This window comes from Rhynchophorus ferrugineus, unplaced genomic scaffold, assembly GCF_030347505.1.
Source record: "Rhynchophorus ferrugineus isolate W39M unplaced genomic scaffold, kcgeb_rfMv2 rfM9, whole genome shotgun sequence".
Classification (NCBI taxonomy): domain Eukaryota; kingdom Metazoa; phylum Arthropoda; class Insecta; order Coleoptera; family Curculionidae; genus Rhynchophorus; species Rhynchophorus ferrugineus.
Window position 1 is genome coordinate 34,590,482 of NW_027472588.1, and position 23,984 is coordinate 34,614,465.

Below are 23,984 nucleotides of genomic sequence, written 5' to 3' on the forward strand. Positions count from 1 at the left end.
AATGTACGATTTTAGTTGTTGTGTGTGATGTTTTGGTAACATTTTATTTAGTTTATGAACAAGGCCTTCATATCAAACCTTATCGAAGGTTTGTGCTACATCTAAGAATATAGCTGAGCATACTTTTTTACTTTCGTAGGGTTTTTCAATAACATCTGTTATTCTGTAGACCTGGTCAATTATTGAATGATTGTTAATACACCTAAACCGGTGTTTTGGTATTAGTTTATTTTTCTTTCTATGATCGGTTTTATTCCTTTCAACAAGAATTTTTCAAAAACCTTAGATATTACTGGCAGCAGTGATATAGGTCTCTAGGCTTTTATTTCGTTTGGTGACTTTCCAGGTGGGATCACGTCAGCAAATGACCAGTTAGCATGAGTGATAGGAGAAAACATAAGAATTTGAAAACTAGGGGATGACTGTATATTAGTCCAAAGAAGCAATACAGCAAGCTGTAGGTAGACACATATTTTATAACTTGGTGTGTAGCGTATAAATCAGCTGTGAAAATCGTGCTCTATTAACCATTACAGACAAAGGCACAACTAACTCCTGTACTGAATTTGGAGTCATCAGTATAAATATGTCTGTGCATCCGGTAGAGGGAGACTAGCTCAAAATAATTTGCTCTCATGAAGAGAGACAAAGAGAAGTATCTATAAAAGAAGGCCTGAAAGTCCAGGGGTGTTATTTAGGGAATTGAATAGGGAGTAAATAAAGAGAGTTAAGTTCTGGAGAGCAAGTCAAACATAATGGGGGGATATGTTGAGTCAACGAATAGAGAGGCGGCTGTCGGGGGCGGACCCAGCAGGTGGAGGAAGGCTGTGGAATTGATCTTTAATGGAGGACCTCGAATTTAAGGGTGAGGTTCAGAGGTTCAGAGTTTAAGGCTATACAAGGTTATGTAAGGCTATACAAACTTATTGATAGTGGTCATCAGCAGGCGATACGATACTAACGACATTCTGAGCGTCAACAACGTCGTTTTGTATGACTTCAAGGGTCTTGAGGAAAGGGAAACCCGGTGGAAGAAAACCATATCGACAATATATTCACAGCTCCCTGTAGAAGTCTCCCTACTAAGTGAGCACACAAATTAAAATATGTATAGTTTTTCAATAAGCGCTCGAATGTATATTGCTTTCGATTTAGCCAATGTGGCAATTCATTGTGCCGAGACTTGTTGGGTCTTCAAAATTTAATTTAAATTAATCATAAAATATTGGTGCTCATAAAATCATAAATATTGCTCATAAAATGCAAGTCATAAAATATTTCTGTTGTGAAAAATAAAATGGTCGCAAATGTATTTATTGAACAATCGTTTTCACCTTTTAACGTCCATCAAATTGAAAAGTTACCATTTCAATTCTAACTAACAGTGAACTCTTATGTAAACATGTATAAAGAAGGTTAAACAGCTTTCCAAATTATTAACTCATTAGTTGAACCTTTCATATGTAACTAAATCTTTAATATTTTTATATTTTGTAAATATAATCTACCACAACTCCCAATTTATATTTCGATCGTTTTATTAGATGTTTAAAACTTAGAAAATGAAACAAAATAATTGTTTTTTAACAGGTTTTATTTCGTAAATATTATAATTGATAAAAATAGAATAAATTAATTGGTCTATTATTAGTATTGGCTTATCGTCTAAACCTTAACATGTCTAACAGATCTACTTGAAACACAAAGTACAACAATTCAGTCATAAAAGCTATAAGATATATCACTGACCATCACGACCATAACTATCAACATAGTCCTGATTAAATTCTTTAGCTCTTTAATTCATGTTATTTGAAAAAGAAAATACAATTTACAGGTCGAACAAGAAAAATCCACCGCCAATAGTGGCGATCGTCGGTTTCTTGGGCATCAGAACTTTGTTGATTGTATGTAGGACCCCATTGGTGGCAATGTTATCGCAACTAGTAACCACGGCTCTGTTTACTCTGACTTGACTGCCAACTCTACCTACTTCCACTCTTTGACTTCCCAATGTGGGAACAAAACTGTTAAAGCCCCATGTGTGTGGACCAACTCCAGAACAGCAAAGAACCTCTGAAAAATTTAGATCAGCCATATACTGAGGATTTCATGCAAAAAAAACACGACTTACCAGTTAATACATGACTCTTCAAAACTTCTTCTGCTTTCTCCTTATTTTCCAAAAGTGATTTCCTCTCACTTTCATCTAAGGTTGCGAAAGTCTCGTCGGTTGGTGCAAGGAATGTAATAGATCTGTTATTTTCCTGTAAGATTTTCTCAACTTGAGTATCTTTCAATAATTGTCTCAGGGTAGAGTATTTCTCATCGTCGTTGATCATCTCCAGGATTGTTTTCTTTGGTGGCACCAAAAGTCTGTTAACTTCATGAACAACAGAACCGCAAGTTTTCTCGTCAAAGCCAATTAATCTGGCGCAGTTGATTGTCGCTCTATTGATAACGTTCGTGAATATTGGTACCTGGAAGAAATTAAAACTTATTACCGTGTTTAATTGAATCAACATACCACCTACAGTCGAGTACAAGTTAACTCTGAGTTCTTCGCCGTTATCTTTAGTAGGAATCCTCATATTATTTGACATATCACAAGACTGAATTTCGCCATCAATGATATGGTACCGGATAAGTTCCTTGAGTTTTTCCTGGTCATCTCCGATATTTTCCAGGAATTTCTGGGCTTGGGTATTCTCGAAGGCTTTGTCAGCTGGTACAAAAACAGTGGCATTATCGAAGTTGTTCAGTTCGTCAGTTAAACCCGCTTTTTCTACCAGTTCTTGGAATTTGTTGAATTTGTGTGATTTTAGAACATTACCGATGTATTGACCTGAATATAATCAATTGTTAATATACAAAATTCAGTAATGACTACCAGTAGTCCTACCTGACTCTGGTATCACCAGAGAGTCGATTAGATGGACAACGCCATTGGTGCCGATGATGTCAGATTCGATGATCTTAGCTGTTCCTTCAAAGATCAGTTCGTCGTCTAATGTTCTCTCCATGTTCAAGTTAATTCCTTCCACGTTATGCGTGGTGGCGTTACCGATGATTGCCGATGAACACACGGTATGAGCTACGATGTGATGTTTAAGAATATCTAAAAAAATATATGATTAATATTATACGATAATAAGTACAGTTTACTCATACTGGAGGCACATCCGGCACCGCTTAGTAATTTCTGGCGTTGAACCTCGTCGAGTTTACCAAAAGCTGCGTCTGTAGCAGCAAAGATGGTGTAATGACCCTCAGGTTTGAAATGTTTTGCGATATCAGTGTGTTCCAATACTGAAACAAATATACTTAATTTGTCAGTCGGTACTGCATATTTTAAAAAGCGTACCTTTCCTGAATGTAGTTAGCTGAGGATGTTTGTTGACGATATCCAAGACACTTTCAGAGGCAGAACTGACTACCTTATCCAAGACATGGATCACGCCATTATCTGCTAGTATATTGCTCTTTTTAACTCTGGCACAGTTGATGGTCAACATTTTCTCGTAAGTGTGAGTTGGGTAAATATTGATCCTGATTGGTGATTTCTTATCATCCTCGCTGGCTAGCTTCTGTTCGTTTTGGATGTCGTTGAGCTCGACGAAACCATCGGTCATGTGTCTCAACACGAATTCCTTACCGGTTAAAGAAGTTGGTGAACGTCTCCTTCTAGCTAGTTCCACTGTATTCTGAAATGTTACAAGACTTATTGTGGAGTGCTCATAATAGTGGTGTTACGTCGATTATACCATGTCAGTGATTTTGTCGTTGTAGTCATGGAAGGCGTCATCGGATGGCACGAAGAACGTGTAATTTCCATTCGAGACAGTATCATCCAAGCCACTGCTCTTGATCAATTCTCGGAACTCGTTCAGCTTCAGATCGTCTAGTGTTTGCAGGACGGGTTTCAGTTCTCCCTAAAACAACGTCGTCGATATCAAAACTAATTTCCGATATCCGCCGCGTGTCTCCTTACTTGCTTAACACATCCGCTGGTGCGGTCTAACCTTTTGAACCCGTAGCAACACTTGTAACGAACGGTGAAGGTCTTCACGACGCCGTGGTTGTTAATCCTGCAAGATTCATCATTGTATAATTGCCAGCTAATAGTGTTTTAATTGACTTTATGGAGGACATCGGGTTAATTGACGTCCTTATTTATCGCAAATTAACCGAATAAATGCGGTTGGTCTAGCTAATTTAACGAAGCAAATTCGCATCATTAACAATTTAGTTCAATCAGAATAATTTCGTGCGAACCAACGAAATGCAATGCAAGGAAACTGCAAAATCACTATTTTTTTTTTGGTGAATGATTGCGAAGATTTGTGGACGGTTCTTTAAATGCATCTCAAGGTCTAGTCGAGTTTTTTGTACTTACTTGGTAATACATTCGTATTTATTTTCTGATTCGAAACAATTCGAAAGGCGAATAGATGTTGAGAAGAAATTCGGTTCCCCGATGTGCTTGTCGGTTTTGTTGCTTTTCTCCAGATTATCTTCCTCTTCATCTTCCTCCTCGTCATCGTCATCGGTGCTCTCCTCACGCTCTATGCAAACATTTTTTCTGCAACAAAAAAACAATCATAAATATTTTTATTTATACGGTGAGTCAATGTTCCTCTTAATTATTTTTATAGCGATAATTACAGCATTTATCGCGCATTAATCCTTTGGCAGTACCAGCCAACAATCTTTTAACGTTACAACGTTAATACATTATAAACGGTACTAATTAACCATTGTTGATTGTTATTGGTATCTTAAAAGGATCTATAACTGGGATGAGTCAAACGAAATGTTGATATAAACTACGATAATTTTCTTGTTAACGTATGAAAAGCGTTTGCAAATAAACAATTATACATGTAAATTATGGTTTGTTTTTTACTAGCTGACCATTGTACGTAACAGACAATAAATGTCGTGTTACATTTGCGTTAAACTTAAACTTGTGATGTAATACGAGCCAGACTACCCGGCCATCTGTTTTTTGGTCACCTGAATGATGAACGAATCAGAAAGGTGGGTCTGTTTTTACCCTCAATGTCGCTTTGTACCACCGTTCAACTAGTCGCCTTTTCTTTTCTTGAATAAATCAATTTTTAAATAAAATAATTGTTTTTTAAATTTAAAATCCTTTAGAACCATCATAATCATAAAATTTTTTTAGTTTTGTTGGAGCTTCTTTTTTGATAGCATGTGTTACACCCTGGTTCATTCTTATCACTGAATCACTACTTATATCGACTGACGATTCAGTTGGCATTCCCAAATCCAGGAAGCAATCCCCAGAAAGGCTCGGGGATAGCAAATCTACCATCTTCTCTGATCTGCCCTGCTGCTAGCAGTCTGCTACTTCCCATCTCCATCAAATTCTTATTTTACAAGATGTCAATTCGGGCCGTACTCCTCTACGGATCTAATATCTACTTCAAGTTTGTTACAGCCAACCAGATGGAAAGACTCGGAAGAATATTAAACGCTCCATGGTTTGTCAGAAATAATGAAATTCATAGGGAAACTGACACTCCAGAAACGAAGTACGTCTCAATCATTCCACAAACAACAACTCAGCTCAAGTTCTTCTGAAAACGCGCTTGTTCGCGAGCTGGTCGACATGCTGGGAACTTAGCACCGCGTCACCGCTAACCTCCCTCTTTTCCAGGCTAAAACGACCTCATCCGTCATTGCAGTCATAACTTTTGCCCCCATACGACAGTACCCAGTCGTGTGTTAACTCAAGTTCGCGAATCAATAGAGTCGCCGGGTCCTCGTGCCCAATAATAGCTACCCGATCAGCGGGTGTCATATCCCCAAATTTAATGCAGTAGCAGTAGCGATCCACAGGGGTCAACTGTGAGGCGGTTTCGGTTTAGTGTAATGGTAAGCCAAGAGGCAATCCCGTATAACCCGGTCCAACTTGTCACTCCAAGCCAAATCTCCTCGAACAGGTATGCGTCATGCATTTCACCAAGCCAGAACAAAAAAAATTCACTGAATCACTTCGGGATACACATTCTTCATTTTGTTGTTAGGCACAACAACAAATAAATCGGTTGATTGGCTGACACTTCAACACATTACTTACAATAAACCATGAGAAAAACATTTTTAGGTTCAGGCCACAAACATTATATCCATTCTATTCAAACTATTGGCCGTGTGATATTTTGATTGTCATGGCGAATGCCAGACGATTCGGATATTGAATTAATTTAAACTCAAGGTGTATATTACTGACTGGAAATATCACAATCTTTGGAATAACAACTTCTTCATCCTTTGACATTTTTCAAAACGCCTCCCATTGGAAAGTTTTAGTAGGTTTTGTAGGTTTAGATTTTTGAGTATGATGACTATCGAACCAATATTTAATTAAAATTGTTTTATGAACAACAAAACATAAATATTACCAACATACGAAATAATTACTACCAAAATATAGTGACAGGCACTGGAAAATTCCCAGAGTTTCTCTTACATTCTGTGTTGTCAATGTTGTGGGAAGAATCACTGATTGGCCAAATGATCTAGGAGGATTAGGACCATGGATTTGATAGTTTAACAATGGCAGTCATTTGTTGACCCTCTGTTTCTTATGTACTATTTTCTTTCAGGTATCTCCATTGATATTAACCTCGCTCTCAATACATACTAAAAGTATTACTCTTTCTCCTTGACTGGATTAGTGGTAAAAATATACAGCCAGTATAATTACCAAGAAATTTACTAAACGGTCATTAAAAAATATTCCCATTCAAGTATTTTCTATGTATTCCAACATTATTGTAGAATTTAGAATCCTGATACTTTCCATTGATTTTCTATTCTATAATGTGTTGTTTTATGATGTGTGTCACTTATTTCAATCAACTGACACAATTCACAATTCTCACATTCTTCAAGATCAAACCTAGAATATTTAAAAATTAATTTTCTGTATGGGTTTTTTCGTGAATGTGTCTGATATTTTAATGGTTATTCTACTGGAGACTAATCCAACAGCCGTTCTTCAATTATAAATGATGTAACTGATGACTTATGTAACTTGTAACATTATGCTGAAAAGTGAGAACATATTTTTTTGGCCCAAAAGATATCGATAGACATCAAAATACGACTTTCAGGTTACATTTCTCCTGTTCAAAGAACTATAATTTGTGATATCTGTAGTGATATAATATGTAAGCCGAAAGTCCATCACGAACGAAAGCAATATGGTATATTGCTACCGATTATAATCCATATCTTTCGGCAGCAGTGTAGAAATGCTAATAAAGAGATCCTATTCCACCCGCCATAGTCATGAAATGTTGCTCATTCCGTTGTTACTTGTTTCAATTGATATTACGTGATTGGCAACATTGTCAAAAACCCTAAGCTTAACATCCATATATTTAAATGTACGTTTTTCCAAAACAACACACTCTATTACACACCGGGAATGTTTGTTGACATTTGTTTCGAATAAAGAATAAATAAAATTTTTAAAAAAATAAGAACAAGAAATCGTTGATGCTATAGCTATCTTGAAAAGTTGTGTACATAATCCACAAAATATTCAAAATATATAAGTAGTGTCATCAGTCTAAGTATGTGTGATGAAGTTAAAGCCACTGTCACAATTGGTTTGCTCGTTTACGCTCCAGAAATTTGATGTTAAAGATGAGCCCTCAACCTGGCCGACCAATAGTCAAAAAAATCGATAAAATTGTCATCACTACGGGGCTAAACATTATAACAAACACTATAAAAAAGTTTGGAACCATGTATGTAAAACCAAACATTAAAAGAAGCCCGACACTTGGGTTCCACATGAAACTACAGTAAAAAATTGAATGGACCGAGTTTCCTTTTGTAAATCGCAATTGAAATGAAACGGAATCGACCCATTCTTTAAATAAATAATCACGCGCAATGAAAAGTTCACGTATGACAAGAATGTCTAAAAAATATCGTTGTTGAAACCCGGAGAAGTTTAACAAATAGTTGGAAAGCCAGGTATTAGAAGAGAGTCGTTCATCATGAACTGGAGGAACCTAGCTAAATCATCAATTAGACTCATTACAGTCAACAACTAACACGACTGAAGCAAGTGATTAAACTAAAAAGGCCAGAACTGATCAGTAGGAAAAACGAAGTCATCCATCACGACAACACTATACCACTAAAGGGATAAAGTTCGTTTCAAAAGACCCTTGTGAAAAGCGACATAAGATCATCGATCAAAACGGCTCATATATCATTAATTAGTGTTTGAAATGTATATTTATAAAGTAGCCTTGAAGAACACGAAAAAAAAAGAAACTGAAAATATGTAAAATTAATCATGACATAAATTATTGAAAAATAAACAAGCATTACTAAAAAAATCCTCTTGTAAAGAAGTTATTTCACTGCATTATGTACTTTGATCTTAATAATGTTGTTTTTCAAAACAAGCAGATTAAATTAGCAATTCAATTATTATTTTCGAAAGCCATGGTCGCCGTCAAATTTGTTAATAAAAATATCAACGTTTTTTTTTACTTTATACATATTAATAAACGAACGATTTAAAACTAACACACAAAAAATATTCAACCTTATTCAAATTCTGTCTCTAATGGACCTGATGTTGCGTTTCGCGTTATTAGAATTGCAAGAACAAGCAGAGAAGCGCTATTGGTGTCAGATAATGGTTTACAGTACGCTGAATGTGTAAAATGCAATTAGCACACTTGGAAATGGCGACTGGTGTACCGGTTATTGAACTTTATAACCAACATGTACAGTTTTGTGCTATGCTTCGACTTTTTTTTGCAACGTCTAGGCTTACCGATGAACCAAAATAATAGCGACTAAAACGTAGCACTGCGGAAACAACGACCTTTCTATCCGTTTGTTATTTAATACATCACATGCAACAGATCTTGTTCCTCATTTCTATTAAATTAAGGACTTTCTATCAATTAGTTTAAGTAATACTATACTGTTAAGTAATAATAATTTTCACATATATTTTATTTAATGAAATATTACAACAAATAACAATTAAAACATATTATATTCATATTGATACGTACCTAAGTATGAACGTAAAATAGTTTTTAAAAAATATAATTTATAGATTAACATTTAATTTATGTTAAATAATGATGACTAATTATAACAAAAAGTATTAAATGTTTCAAATATGTTTTCTATATAAATAAAAATATGAACGGTAATTACAAACAAATCAAAAAACTTTTCCTCCTGATTTCTTTGAAATTGTACCCAACATTTGATTTGAACATAATAGAATATCGTAGTTCCCAATATTTATCAGTGCAGTTAATCGAAATATTTTATGTAAAATTATGCCAAAACACAAGAATACAACTTGAATTTTGATTATCTAGTATGGTACAAATATGAGCAGAAGGTAAACATAATAAAAATCATAATAAAAAACATAAATCAAAGAGCAGAAGAAATCATTTAAAAAAATCAAAGAGTTTAAGTTGTTGGAAAAGCTCACGTAATAAAAATGGTCAAAGTACACCACGTGAGTTTTCTAGGTTTCATTGGAATATACATATACTTATTATAGAGATGTACAACATATTACCTATAATAAATAAAACATGCCACAATATATCATTTTCAAAGATATTTTAGCAGTATCCTAGTTTTATTGGTAAAGGGCTGTATGTTAAACATCAAGATCATGAGTTTAAACTTAAAATCCTCATTTCAACATTTTTCTTCTATGATCTATGGCTGAATTTTTTATTATATGCACCTCACTGCACAACACTAGACAAGATCAGATGGTTTGATTCTTTTGATTCTGTATCCTGTTCTGGTGGTATCCAATAGATATTTCAATATTCGTGTGAGAATGGAGTCTTTCCTCATGCCCCCTTACAATTCTCTTGATTTCTTAACTGACTGTAGGTATCTGAAGGTCTCGATGTAGGTAATCAGTCCTATAGTATTTGGGTGCACCTACAATAGCTCTCAGGACTTTGTTCTGAAAAATTTGTATTTTATTTATGTTACTCTTTGCAGAATATCCCCATAATTGAACTCCGTATGTCCATATAGGTTTCAATATTTGCTTATATAATAGCAATTTATTATGTACTGATAATTGTGATTTTCTTCCAATTAACCAGTACATTTTCCTATATTTCAGTTCCAGCTCTTTTCTTTTCTTCTTTATATGTTCCTTCCAGCGAAGTTTTGCATCAAGATTCATTCCGAGATATTTAGCGTTGTTGCTATATGGAATGATAGTGTTATTTAATGTTATTGGTGCTTGTACGGTATGTTTATAGGTGAACTGCACATTTACAGATTTACTTTCATTAATTTTTATTTTCCAAGCTTGTGTCCAATTATTTATATTGTCACTTGCCTGTTGTAATTTTCGTGAAGCTTCTTCACTATTGTCTCCGACAGCTACAATCGCAGTATCATCAGCAATTGTAGCCATCGTAATATTTTCCGTTTGTGGTATATCACAAGTGTAGAATAGATAAAGCATTGGTCCCAGACAAGACACGGATTTTGGTACAAAAATGTCCCAAAAGCATTGAACTAATTGTCCTTTTTTAACTAATGGCATAATAACATTAATAACCAATGTTAACCAAGTTGTTTATAGAATATGGAATTCTTGAAATTTCTGAATAAGTACTCTGGAAATTATATTTTTATTTTTAGTTAAATATTTAGTCAATTTTCAACTAATAGTTAATGCGCCGTCAATATTTTATTAATAAGCAAAGGTGATATGTGAATGTGATTCTCAAAATAGCGGTAAATTACAATAAAAACAATGAATGGAAAAATTATATGAGGCAAAACCGTTAAAATGCAAGTGGCATCGATATTTTAAGGTCACTGTGTAACATTTAACGGTACCATGCACTTAAATTGCAGAAAAGAAGCGTAGATCTAAGGAAAATTTCTGAAACGAAAATATTTGTATAAACATCTCGTACAGATCTATGTAGGATAGCCATACATAATGAATAATTCATATTCACATAATTAAATTACTGTAATATGGCTTCTGGAATATGATGACTAATTCTAGTTTTCAAGGTTTACTACTTAACTCAAAAAATGCAACTGGAATTACCATATCAGTCGGTTCTTCCGCAAACGAACGCATGGAATATGGTCAAATGAACTTAATATTGCGTGACAATTCCTGCATAATTAACGAATAGATTATGACGTTAAATGAATGGAAAGATAAATTTGTGTCAGCAGGAATGTTTATTTTTTCATGTTGATTTTTAAATTGTTTTATAAGTTTTACGAGAAATGTTAAAAGATTTTTGCCCGATATTTATCAAGATTTTTTGAAAGAAGCATCGATAGTTATGGATGAGAGCATCGAACCTTTGAGTTTCACATTAAAATATCGATTTTCAAAACCTAGAATTTTTGATGGTGAGTACCAAATATTTATTTTGAGGTTTCTAATATTTGAGGTTTCTAATATTTGAGATTTTGCGTTGAAAAGTAGGGTTAGAGTAAAGTGGTAATATCAAGTATGGGCAAAGTCTTTTCTTGTGCGAGTTTCTATTGGTTTTTATTTGTTTGGTTTGGTTTAGTATATCATCATCATCATTATTTTATCAGCGTTTTATGAGGACCATACACCATTTATTAACCGACTTCAAAAAAGGAGGAGATACAACCTCCTGGCTTCGGCTGTATATTTCTTTTAATGTACGTTTGCTGATTTCTCCGTCAATTATGGATCGATTATCAAAATTCTTTTTTATTCGAAAGAGTACATTTCCGACGTGGTCCCATTTGAACCAAATCAAGATCTGATGAGGGAAGGGGGGAGTGGAATCGATGGAAAACCTCAAATTTCAAAAGCACGTACAATGTTTTCACATATTTTTATCTAAAGTAATCAGATATTGGGGTATAATGATATATCAGCTTGAAGTCGGTGCCAAGCCCAAACAATACAAAAATAATAATATAGTTTTGTGACATATAAGCAAAATTAAATCAGGAACAAAACAAATCTGTCTAATTTGTTGCTCGACACTGACTTCAAACTGATCAGTGGTAGTAGTTAAAATAATATTGTAAATAGATAAATAGGTTTAGGTAGGTATTAAGCTAAATTGTGTGTATATAGTACAGTATAAAATACGTGTAGTAGATAGGTGAAATAAGGTTTATGTTTATTTTCATTTAATTATTACAACTATTATTGTGCAGATACTTTATTTTAAAACGTTTTTTTTTTGATATTATAAATGTAAATTTGAAGATATTTTATTTTAAAACGTTTTTTTTTATATTATATATGTAAGTTTGATTATTTTTTACTTTTTAGTGAGTTCTAAATCTCTAAAAAATATTCTATAGACTTTAGAATTCATAATAACACGGAAAATAAATAATTTTGATGGTTTTGCGTCCAACATTCATTGTTTACTAACTGTATACTGATGTCTATTACCATTAAATATTATCGGCCAGTACAGAGATATTATTCTTCATTAAATGAACGATAATTTGATAAAAGTTGCAGAAAGTAATAGATTCTTCTGTACCCTATAATATACAATATTGTTTTGGAATGGAAAAGAGGGATACAAGTTAGTAAAGAAATACGTAATTTGGTAGATACATCTAAAAAGGCGGTAGAGGAAGTTTTAAATAACAAGATAACAATAACTTGGTATAGTGCTTTCTTTAATAGGTAAAAATGAACAGACATCGAATTATTTAAATACTTTGACTAAATTAATATAAAATTTATATGTCAAAGCTAAATATTAAGCCGGTAAATGCCCTACCGATAACTGGGTATACTTGTTTTTACCAATTAAAAAGTCAGAAACTACATCCCGATCTAATAAATTCTCTTATTCTCTTATTACAACATTTTAATATCACAAGCATGTTTAGTCATAACTATTGTATCATCAACTATACATTGTAATGAATTTTTCCATCACTTCTTTATTATAACAGTTAACAAAAAGAAAATAGACTTTCTATAAAATATATAAACTAATTAAATGTTTTTTTTTAATTACAACTATAACTATTAAATGTTTTAATAAATAACATTTATAAATTTGTAATCTTTATGTAATCTTTAGATGCTAAAAACAAGCGGGCATATATTCAGTTCAACAACAATAATACTACTGTTTCGGTAGATACTACAACATAATAATCGATATCGATATAGAATAATGATAGGGAGATATCAATAGATATCAGTAAAATACCAATAAATTAGAAAAATTAGGCATTACCATTATGATTCAGACTGTTCAGAACTTAGTTTGTTTATCTAGTTAAGAAAAGAAAGTTTACATGCTTTCACTTTAACATTATCAACAACAGAGAAATGGTAAACGGTTATAGTTCATAGATCCATGAAAACTTTAAACAAGTTCACATGTAAAAGTACTGAAATACATCAAAATACAAATAGTACTTTAAACTACTAGTAGTTTTCCATCATTTTGTCACATAAACTAGCGTCAGCCTCTCTCGAAGACATACTAAACGAGTTTGCTAGAAACCTCTAGTTCAAAGACCTGTTCGGACCTACTTTATTATTATTTATTTCTCCGATTGTTTATTATAGACGAAAGACGATGATGGGACGATTCGCGGTTTTTTTTTTCGTTTTAGAAATTGGTGAAAGTTTTGTTTCTCTGCTCACGCGGGGCCAATCGTTATAATTTTGCGAATGGCCAGTGTTGGATGCACGGAAGAAATCTAAACGGCAGGAACCCAGTAGCGTATAATCATCTTTCTTCGTCCTGAATACGAGTTAAGTATGTCGCGACAATTTGTGTATAAATGGGGACGAAGAAATTTGCGTTTGTACTGTTGGTTTTATTTATACACACTTCATAAAAATTTTCATTGAAATATATTAACCATTATCAGCTAGTAATTAATAATTTGTTAAAAGGTGTATTTATTTGTTAAAAAATAATATATAAGCATAATTTTATATACTTTATACTATTTTATACTAAAAGCAACGTGCTCAATGTACACTATTAAAAAGGTGGGTAAATATAATTTGAATAATCTAAGCGCAATTTTACTGTTTTATTCAGAGCGTGATATTATTTATTTTTATTTCAAAATAGGCTTTTCTATCCACTATAATTTCGTAGGTGTTAAATTAATTTCTTGGAGTAATCCTCAGATATTCTCAGTAAAACAATTGCCACTAAATACTAATTGTGAACAGCACAGACATGTTAAGCCAATGATTTAAAAATAGATATACACACGCACATAAACAATTGGTACAAAAAAATTGGTAAAACAATATGTTTGCGGTTTGGTCTTCTTTTGAAGATTACCATTAACTTAGGACTGAACTTAATATAATTACCTTATTGCTAACCTGATTTTATAGCATTGTTTTTTCGTAGCATTTTATAGAATTTTATACGCATACTTGCGAAAAAATGTTAGGAACTAAATTTAACAGCGTCAATCCAGATAATATTGGGTCTTACCTGAATAGATGTGACCGCCATAACTGGGATAATTATTTCTTGTAGAATTTTACTGTAATAACGTTGATATTACATGTCAAAAGCTTTCTGTCTGACTACTTTGAAATAATGAGTTTTCTTTATCACATTTTATACTATTATGTTATGTTGATAGATGCTGCTCTCTCAAATACCACTTTTGATGTAACTAACAAAGAGCGATCCGGAGGAACAAAAAAGATCGACGACAATTAATTGCAAAACATATTGGGCCAAACCAAACCCAGCTGAAATAACCTTCAGACAGTTTAGTAGCGAATCAACTGAAAATAGAAAAAGTGGCTGCATCAAGTTAGACAACAAACTGTACTGGTTAGTCAGAAGAGCCCGCCGTGGTCTCAGATCAAAAAGGTGAATATTCAGTCAATAATAAAGCCTATTTGGACTTGAGGTACAAAATGTGGAGTTGCAGTAAGTCATTAAACAGTATAGTAATCCAACATTGCCAAAACAAATATATCTGACTATATATCTAACTGATATCCTCATTATCAAAAGGTTTCTCAAATGTATCCAAGATTTCGTCGTAAAACATGTAAGTAAACTATTAGTCAACTATCACAAAATCAGAAGAATAAAAGGAACACAAACCTGTATAAAATGTATAAATATTACTATTAACTTAAGTTAGTCTATACACATACAGATATATTTATCCCGCACTACTCTTGCTTGTGAATTGATTTCAAGCAATATATATAATTAAGATTGTACTAAGCATATCTAATAAAAGATGTTATCTTTATTTAATACACTTAACAATATCGAGCAATTCTTATATTCCTTATAAATAATTCTTTGTAAACTGCATTCTATTTAAATTATCCTATAAAATATGTTGATCACGTCTAGTTAATCTCGTTATCGCCACAATGTTTGTCAAGCGAATCCGAAGAGGATTTATTATTTATTTTTCCTTTTTTTGAAAATGTCAAGAGAATCACTAAAAACTAATCTATATTCAGTAATTCAAATGTTATAACATTTTAACAGGTATCTTTTGAAAAATGACATTATCGCAGATCTCTTCTTAATTAACTTTTAAAGGTCAAACATCAATAATTATTCCCACTTTCGTTTTACCTATTTTTAAACTCATTTAACCATAGAAACTTAAAAAAATAGGGATACTTACCCTTTCCACCACTGATTACCATCGCTGATACCAAACAACCCACCAAAACCAAATCCACCGGCCGGTCTTCCCAAACCTGGCAAGGCTGGGAAATCAAATTCGGGACCAAAGGGACTAGAAAACGACGGAAATCCTCCGTTACTGTCCACATCGATAACCCCGCCAGGCAGAGCCGGACTGAATGGGTGCTTAGGTCTCTGACTATCTTTTTTTGGGTTCAGGACGGGTTGGTCTTCTTTGAGACCATCTGAAGCGAATTTCAAAATGATCTCATGTTTTTCTTTTAGCTATAAGTGAACTTGCCTGTGGATATCGGTTTGTCTTCGGATGAAGCGGATACAGGGTCTTTATAATCAGGAGCTAAAGGTTCCCTGTCCTTTTCGATTGACTGTTTGGTCTGGACGCTCCTCTGTTGATAGTGCGGCCTGTCCCAGTCAAACGGCTCAAATTGATTTTCCAAATTATGAAGTAGAGTCAGATCACTGTAAATAAAAACGCAGTTTAAAAAGAATGTAACGAAATATTATATTTGTGGATCATATTGCGGTTTTAGATGACTGGGTCCGTAAAGAATATGCTGATTTGAATTGCAAATGATTGCGAAAAAAAATTACCTTGAGCTTTTTTAAACGTAAACTGTTTATATATTATGCATCACTTAGTCAGCATATGGGACCAAAATCACATTTACATTCACGCGGACAAACGTTATTATTATAATAACCATGCAAATGGCTTGTACACTTGTGCATTTAAGATGAACATAAAACAGGCTGACAGTTCATGATATATTTGATGTTCAGGTTTAATTCAGAAAGTTCACGGCCATAATTGATTTATAACATCAACCTCTTTAGATAAAACACAAAAAATACATCTTACGGTACTTCTTTAAAAGTTACTCTACTTTCTATGATCTCTCTACTCTTTCCTATGTGTTTATGTATCATCTTTAAGGAGACAAGCCAAAATTGGAATGATAACTAATTTTAAAAAACCATTCTATAATATTTTAATGTATTCACTATTTATTTTCAAGAAACAAGGTCCTTTCTATCCGCTTGTTATTTAATACATCACATACAACGGATTTGTTCCTCATTTCTATTAAATCAAGAACTTTCTATAAAATAATTCTAGTAATATCAGATTATTAAGTAATGTTCATGAAGATTTTTATTATCAATTTAATTAATATTTTTTTAAGGATATATTATTTCTGCGAGAAATAAATATTTTCCGGGGAGAATTCTTTTCTATTTTCTATTTTAAGATTAAAATTCGCACCAAAACGCTCTCCGGTATGATATGACGTCAGTATACAGTAAGTGAACAAAGGAGTTGCTAGCGAAAGAATCAAAATCACTGATTTTGATATAAATGCTATGTGATACTATATAAATTAATGCAAAACTAGATAAAACGATTAAAATAAACAGAAATTGTTGAAGTGAGGTTACTGAATATATCGACAGAACATACTAAGGAGTATTAAATGTATTTCTTTTCAATAACTGATCACAAACTATATGAAAAATGCTTGAATCATCTAGTGAAATTATTATAATATTCAGAATTATCAGCCTGTATATAAATTCCAACTATTACACCGAAATATCGAAAATAATGAGAAACAATTTTCCTTAAGCAATTAACTGATAAGGTAATTCAGATAACAACTAAATGGCAAAATATAATGATATAATTTAAACATAATATAATATAATAAAAACTTCATAAAAAAAGTTCAGCCAGAGTCCTACACTCTACACTAATTCCTTTTTGTTAAGTAATAAACAAGTGTTTTAAGATATCCAACAAAATATCTTATAGCGGATGTAATTTGGAACTAACAGCACAAAAATGTCTAAAGATAATTTTCACATTAACTGTTATCTGACGGCTACCGGTTTCTTCCGTGTTCCTCATTACAAGTCAATCGAGTACTTTTGTTTTTATGCCTTTGATACAATTTCAAACACTGATCAATCACTCATACGATCTAGACTAATTTTTTATCTCAATTTTGTCGTGTCTGAAGAAGTTTTTTTAATTTCATAATTGTCCTAATGTTTAAGTAACAAAATATTGAATTCAAATCGCTATATATTTTATCTGTCTGGACTTTCCTATTTGCTTTCTCCTTTTATTATTCTGAACCTTCTGTATAAACCTCAATAATGACTGTATCCTATCGAACTAACACCGCACATAACATTCTTATAGCGTATTAAGTACGTATACATCAATAATAATACTACTTCTATATGTTATATATGTATGTACTGTTCTGTAAATAGTATAGTTTTAAAAATATCCATCTTCTTTGCATCATAGCTACTCTTTAATAATGAAGTTCTATATTTTTCTGTTGTGACATATGACTTTTGTTAAGTTTTTCTCATGGTATTATTTAACTTTTTACAAAATATGGCGTAGAAGCATTGAATTTATTCTTCAATCTACATCATTACATCATGAATTTCATGAAAAGCTTATCAGTTGCATTCATCAGTCATCAAAATTCATCTGTGTATTCAGTGAGATTAGAAGGGTGTCAAACATTGTGAACTTCTAAAAGTACATAAAACTATAGCAGAGAATCGCTACCAATCACAATTGATGCATTTGTATCGTGTATTGAAGGAAAATTAGCCAGAGTAGTTCAACAAGAATGAGCTTCATCCAGTCTTCTCTCCAGATGCGGCTCTATTCGACTACCAGTAGTTCTGGAATTGATTTCTTAATTTTTTCATTCGTTTCTTAACTCGTGGTAGTAGCTGGGCATGACTATTTTTTTGGTATAGTTTAAAGTCTCTTTTTTACCAACCAGGGTATATCTGGATTAGGGGTACCGACTGGCCAGTGATCAACTTAGAGGTCATTCCAGAAGACATCCGGTCTTACCCAGCCTGTTTACTGGCGTGATTGGTATGATTTTCCTTGTCAGATTATGCACTCTTGCTTTATAGACAATGTCACAATTGTAAACAATCACAAACATACATTTACAACCATGCCTCAGCAAGAATCCTGTACTGCGACAATATTTTTAGTAATAAATATTTTCGATTTCATGAAAAAAATTGTCATAAAAAACTCTATCTAAATCCAATACCTTTGGCACATAATATTTCAAAGTCAAATAGTTAAATATAGGCAATAATATCAACGGAGAAAAAATGCACCTTAATTTTCATTATTTTCGTTGATTCTAACACGTCGATGAGAAAAATTGATGTTGGCTTTCTTATGTTTGTTAACATTCTACAACAACAACTCTCTTCTATTCTAACAAGAATTTGTTTATGAAAAATATTTATACTAAAATCAAAACAAACATTTTCATAAAATTATTTTTTAAATTATGCACTAAAATATCATTCCAGTCGAATTCACACATAAATGAAAAAAAACTGCATATATAATATTGAAGATGTTTTGGTAGCTATTGGTTTAAAAAAAACAGCATTATTTAAATTGTAAATCCGATACCATTAGTATCAAGATTTTAAACTTTTTTTCTTAACCAACATTATTCAATAGAAGGAAGCGAACATCCGTCATTACCAAATTAACTTGAAGCCGATTTTCTTATTTACATCGCTAAAATAAGCTAATAGACCAGATCGGTGTCAAAGTCGCGCACACACACATTTCGATAAAAAAAATCTTAATTAGCTTAAGATTTGATCGGAATCAATAACAAACATTTAATTATCGGAAAGAGTAACCTTCAACTCGGATAAAACAAAACAAGGAAATGTTTATAACGATATGTTAGAATGAACATGATGTATGAGTAAAAAGACAAGAAAATTCGTTTGCTTACTTGAATAGGTCTGCGTTGGTGCCCCAAATTAGGAGCAGCCCCAATGTGAAGGCTCGTAAAAGCATTTCTTTACCGGCAAACGACAAAATATTTTTCTTCACGGCACCGACTAAATTCGCACAACGATCGCTGAATATATTCTAGAAGCCGTCCGGTGCAGATATCCTATATATAAACGTGCGCCGCTGCCCTGGTTGGTAGGGAGACGAGACAGTGGCGTGCTCAGTGCGAACGGTATCGCGATTAATAAATTGTTATCTCTTCGATTGAAATGATCCATAAAACACAGAAGAATTAGAATTTGCCACTAGAGAGCGCGACTGACAATATGAGTAGAGGGAAATTAAAAATATTAATAATAGCAGTAATAAAAAGTAAAAATAAAAATGCAATAAAAGTTTTAAAATATATTTTATTTAAATATATGTAAAATTTACATTGCAAATATTATCTCAAAGGAGAATCCTTGGAATTTACTATGTTTAATGACAATATATTATACTAACAATACATTCAAACGTAATATAACAGATTTAACACAAAACGTATACTTTTAAATATACAAACTTTAATAAACTATTGAATATGGAACATTTTATATTATCTTAAATATAACTCCAAATACAGAGTACAGTACAATATATGTGTTGAAGACTGTTTATTTTGAAATGACTTCTTAAATATTTTTTTTGCCAAATATTTATTGTAATTCTATAATTGTACGTCATATATATAAGCTGTGTTATATATAGATGTTGCAATAAAATATGTTTCATTTTTGCCTTTTGCTATTCTGGTCACCAAAATAATAAAATTTCTCATCCACCAAAATAAACCAAAACTAAAACACTATTACTTATTGCTAAAAGACATTTCTGACATAGACCAGGATCCCTAGGAAAACTGTGCGTTCTATTTGAAACGGATGTAGTACCTGGGACGCAACAACTCAGATATCTTCATATTTAAACAAATCATTTTAACTAAAAAAGAAACATAAAAACACAGTTAGCATAATAAGAATATTTAAAACATAAGTTCATAAGATTTTTAAGTTTGCTTTGTCAGCCATAAGCTTTGTTGAAAAATGCATTCAATTGGAAAGAGGCGCTTTCAACAAAAGCTTTATGGAAAAAAAATTAAACCAAAATTCTTTGTACATAACTCAAATTGTTTCTATAGGAATTATATAATTAGCAAAGAAAGACCAAAATATCCTGTAACTTCTTGATTATTTCCACCAAATATAAACACACGTACTCTACAATTTCTTATTCTCTAGACCGGTCTTCTGAAAGCTGAATATGTCAAATTTAGCTGTACTAACAAACTGAAACACTACTTCGCATACGGCCATTTAAGATACCGTTCTAAATTCTCAATATTTTGTGATTGCGAGCATCTCGATACGCAATTGGACTAAAAACTACTAAAAAACGAACTAAAATGGCCATTCTTAAAATTCGCCTTGTTTTGGTTAAAATCAACAACAATGATAAAGAGCCCGATATATGTCCAACGTTTATACATAAATAATATTGGCGTTTGTAAAGCGGTGATGCCTTGTTGTGTCTTTACTTTTCGATAAATGTTACATTTTTACATTTGTCGATGAGGAATAAAATCATGGTTATTAAGTATTATTTTAGTTTTTATGTATAGTTATGAAAAAGGCTCAACGCATGATAAAGTCAAGTAATAACTAATAAAACAATCATGTTCAGCAAAATGCAACTGAATTCACTAAGATCCTCTGATTCGAGAGTCCTGGTTCGGTTTTTCGTAGACCTATTTGTTTTTATTTTCAAAATAGGTCTGAACTTGGGTAATCAGTTTTCCTTTCAGACCAACATTTTTCTCTGGATCGTTCGCTTGTCGTTTACTAGCAATCGTAGTCACCGGGAGCCAGATCTGAACTATATGATGGTTATTGTTTTTATTAACGATTATTATTATTTATTTCGTCAATAACTTGATCCAAAAACACTATATAACATTCACTATTAATTGTTTTGCCTTTTCCAACGTACTCAATGAATAAAAATCTATAGACATCTTAATATAAGGTCATTACCACTAGACGTTTGAATTTTGGTCGCTTTAGACCGGCTGCTGATTACTAGGTTGGTGATATTTTTCATTTAGGTCTACAGCTGTCGTTGGTTTACTATTATATAGCACAAAATTCTTTATTATTAATTGTTAAAGAAACATCTGATGGTCATGATATTTTGACTATTAGATTAAGCCTAGGAATTCTAGGAGGCAACGCCATCTATAGTCAAGTTCGTAACTTGTTAAGTGATGTGTTACCTTGAAACATGTACAATGACTTGCAATGCTAAGTGCATAATTAAACAAATAGTGTGGTGAATTGGAGAGAATATATTGCATAAAGTAAAAAATAACGATTTACCAAGATATTAACATTTCTATGCGCACAAAAGCTTATACAAGCCAACTGATCCGAAAGCTTTAACAACAAAACTTTAACAGCACATCATTTTCACTATGTAGAAATGTATCCACAATATTCAAAAAGGTAGCATTTGGTGTGGATTTTATACCATGGCTTTAATCCAATCAACGGCGAGCATTAATATTGATGATAACTGATTTTTACCTAAGTAGTTTGACATAAACGAGAACGATATATGGCTGCACCAGAATGATACTATTTCCCACACAGAGGACTCTACGATCGGCATTCTACATGAACAATTTGAATACTTTTAAAGTTAACATAACCCTGTCCATCATTCACATTAGACCAGACCTTTGCGGCAGAAAATATCACTGCAGGTCATTGAAAACTGGATCATTCAGATCCACGCCATCCTGAGAACCTGCGGCAGGTATTTGAATAATTATATATTCGATATATAATAACATACATGAGCATTTCACTCAATACGTCACATACAGCTTGTTTCATTCCATTTTTCCAAAATAGTTAACTCACGACGGCCTTCTCAAGAAAGCATGTCATTTAAGGAGATTAGTGATAGAAATAATTCAAGAAATCTTTCGTTCATTTACGTGTTCTGTAAGGCGGTAGAGTATCATTTATTCACCATTTAATTTTTTTATTTGAGTGTGAAAATGTTGAAGATTTTACTTAATAAGAGCTGCATTTATTAATAATGGAATTAAAACACAATCTAGTGGGACTTTGTAGATTGTTCTATCGATAGGGTTTGAACTTGTGTCGCCATCCTGATTCTGAATTAGAACAAGCGGCTAAACGGTGTTATAAACCCGATTCTTTACCTGACAAGAAAGTTCGTATGCATAAATGGAACAAAAGCGTTACTTTCTAATCTTTTGGAATGAAAAGGGAATTTTTTTCGTGGATTACCCTCAAGTTGAAACAATAATCTTAATTATTCTGAAAAAGATGGTGATTTTTCGCAAACATTTTAACCTAAGAAATAATTTTGATCAAATGAAGAACCAGTAGCTGCTGTAGGGGGCAAAGCTAATTACTTAACTATTAATCCATTTTCTTCCCATTTCCGATTTCCAGTGTGAATACTTGACAATACGCCACATAAAAGCTGTCAAAGCTGCTCTATCTGAAAATAAAGTTTTATATTAGATCTCTTATTTGACACTAAAAAGCTCTTAAAGCTGATGTGTTGCATGTCTAGATATCTTTAAGAGAGTATTCTATATAAGCCTCACAGATTTTTATAGATATTAGACGACTTTAGAGCCTAAATTAGTTCATACGATTTTTACAATGTATTTATGGTTAATTTATAACAGTTAAAGTTGGACCTTAAATCTGACGAAATAAAATTTAAGAATGCAAATCAAAAAATCAGTGTGCGGCTTTGGTATCGTTTTTTTTACATAATCATCTTTTTAAAGAAGCAACGACAACGAGAAATATTATTTATATATATTGCTATTTTAATATATGATATGGCTAAACAGCATGTATATGTTTATTAAAAACAAAACACAAAGGTTCAAGTTATTTAAAGCCAAAAAATCTAGCGATTACCAAATTTAAATATTTATATTTACTTATATATTTACATTATGTTTCTGGTTTTATCTAACCGTCACTGATATGTACGAAAATCAACAACACAGAACATAAAATTCAATAACCTTTTCAAGATCAGTTTGAAACTTACCCATTGTATAGTTAATTCAGATTCCGATTGTTTGAATAAATGGAAATATGGTTTTTTAACATAGGGCATTAACCAGGATTTATATACGATCTAAAGTCATTATTTTATACCCTGTGTTAAATAACAAACAATAATGAAAATATAAAATTTTTAAAATATCGTTTTTTGGATGTTTTTGACTAGAATAATTAACAATAAAATAATAAAATAATGTTTTTATTATTTATAAATAAACTCTAATAAGATTCATCGCAGTTTATTTTCTAAAGTTGATAAAATATTCACAAACAGTATTTGACAACAAAACT

The 23,984-nt window shown here is 32.3% G+C and overlaps 1 protein-coding gene across 1 annotated transcript; it reads right to left on the bottom strand.

Annotated features, from left to right (window-relative positions):
* Nucleotides 1-1,576: 1,576 nt before the first annotated feature.
* Nucleotides 1,577-19,809, bottom strand: mfas (midline fasciclin). Its single transcript, XM_076414603.1, has 12 exons — nucleotides 19,532-19,809; nucleotides 16,003-16,181; nucleotides 15,700-15,946; nucleotides 4,397-4,582; nucleotides 3,992-4,088; nucleotides 3,765-3,932; nucleotides 3,365-3,704; nucleotides 3,172-3,309; nucleotides 2,903-3,118; nucleotides 2,535-2,845; nucleotides 2,135-2,480; nucleotides 1,577-2,076 (listed from the first exon to the last, which is right to left on the bottom strand). Exons 1-12 carry the CDS (start codon nucleotides 19,594-19,596, stop codon nucleotides 1,832-1,834), a joined length of 2,538 nt encoding a protein of 845 aa, XP_076270718.1. The 5' UTR covers nucleotides 19,597-19,809; the 3' UTR covers nucleotides 1,577-1,831.
* Nucleotides 19,810-23,984: the final 4,175 nt, after the last annotated feature.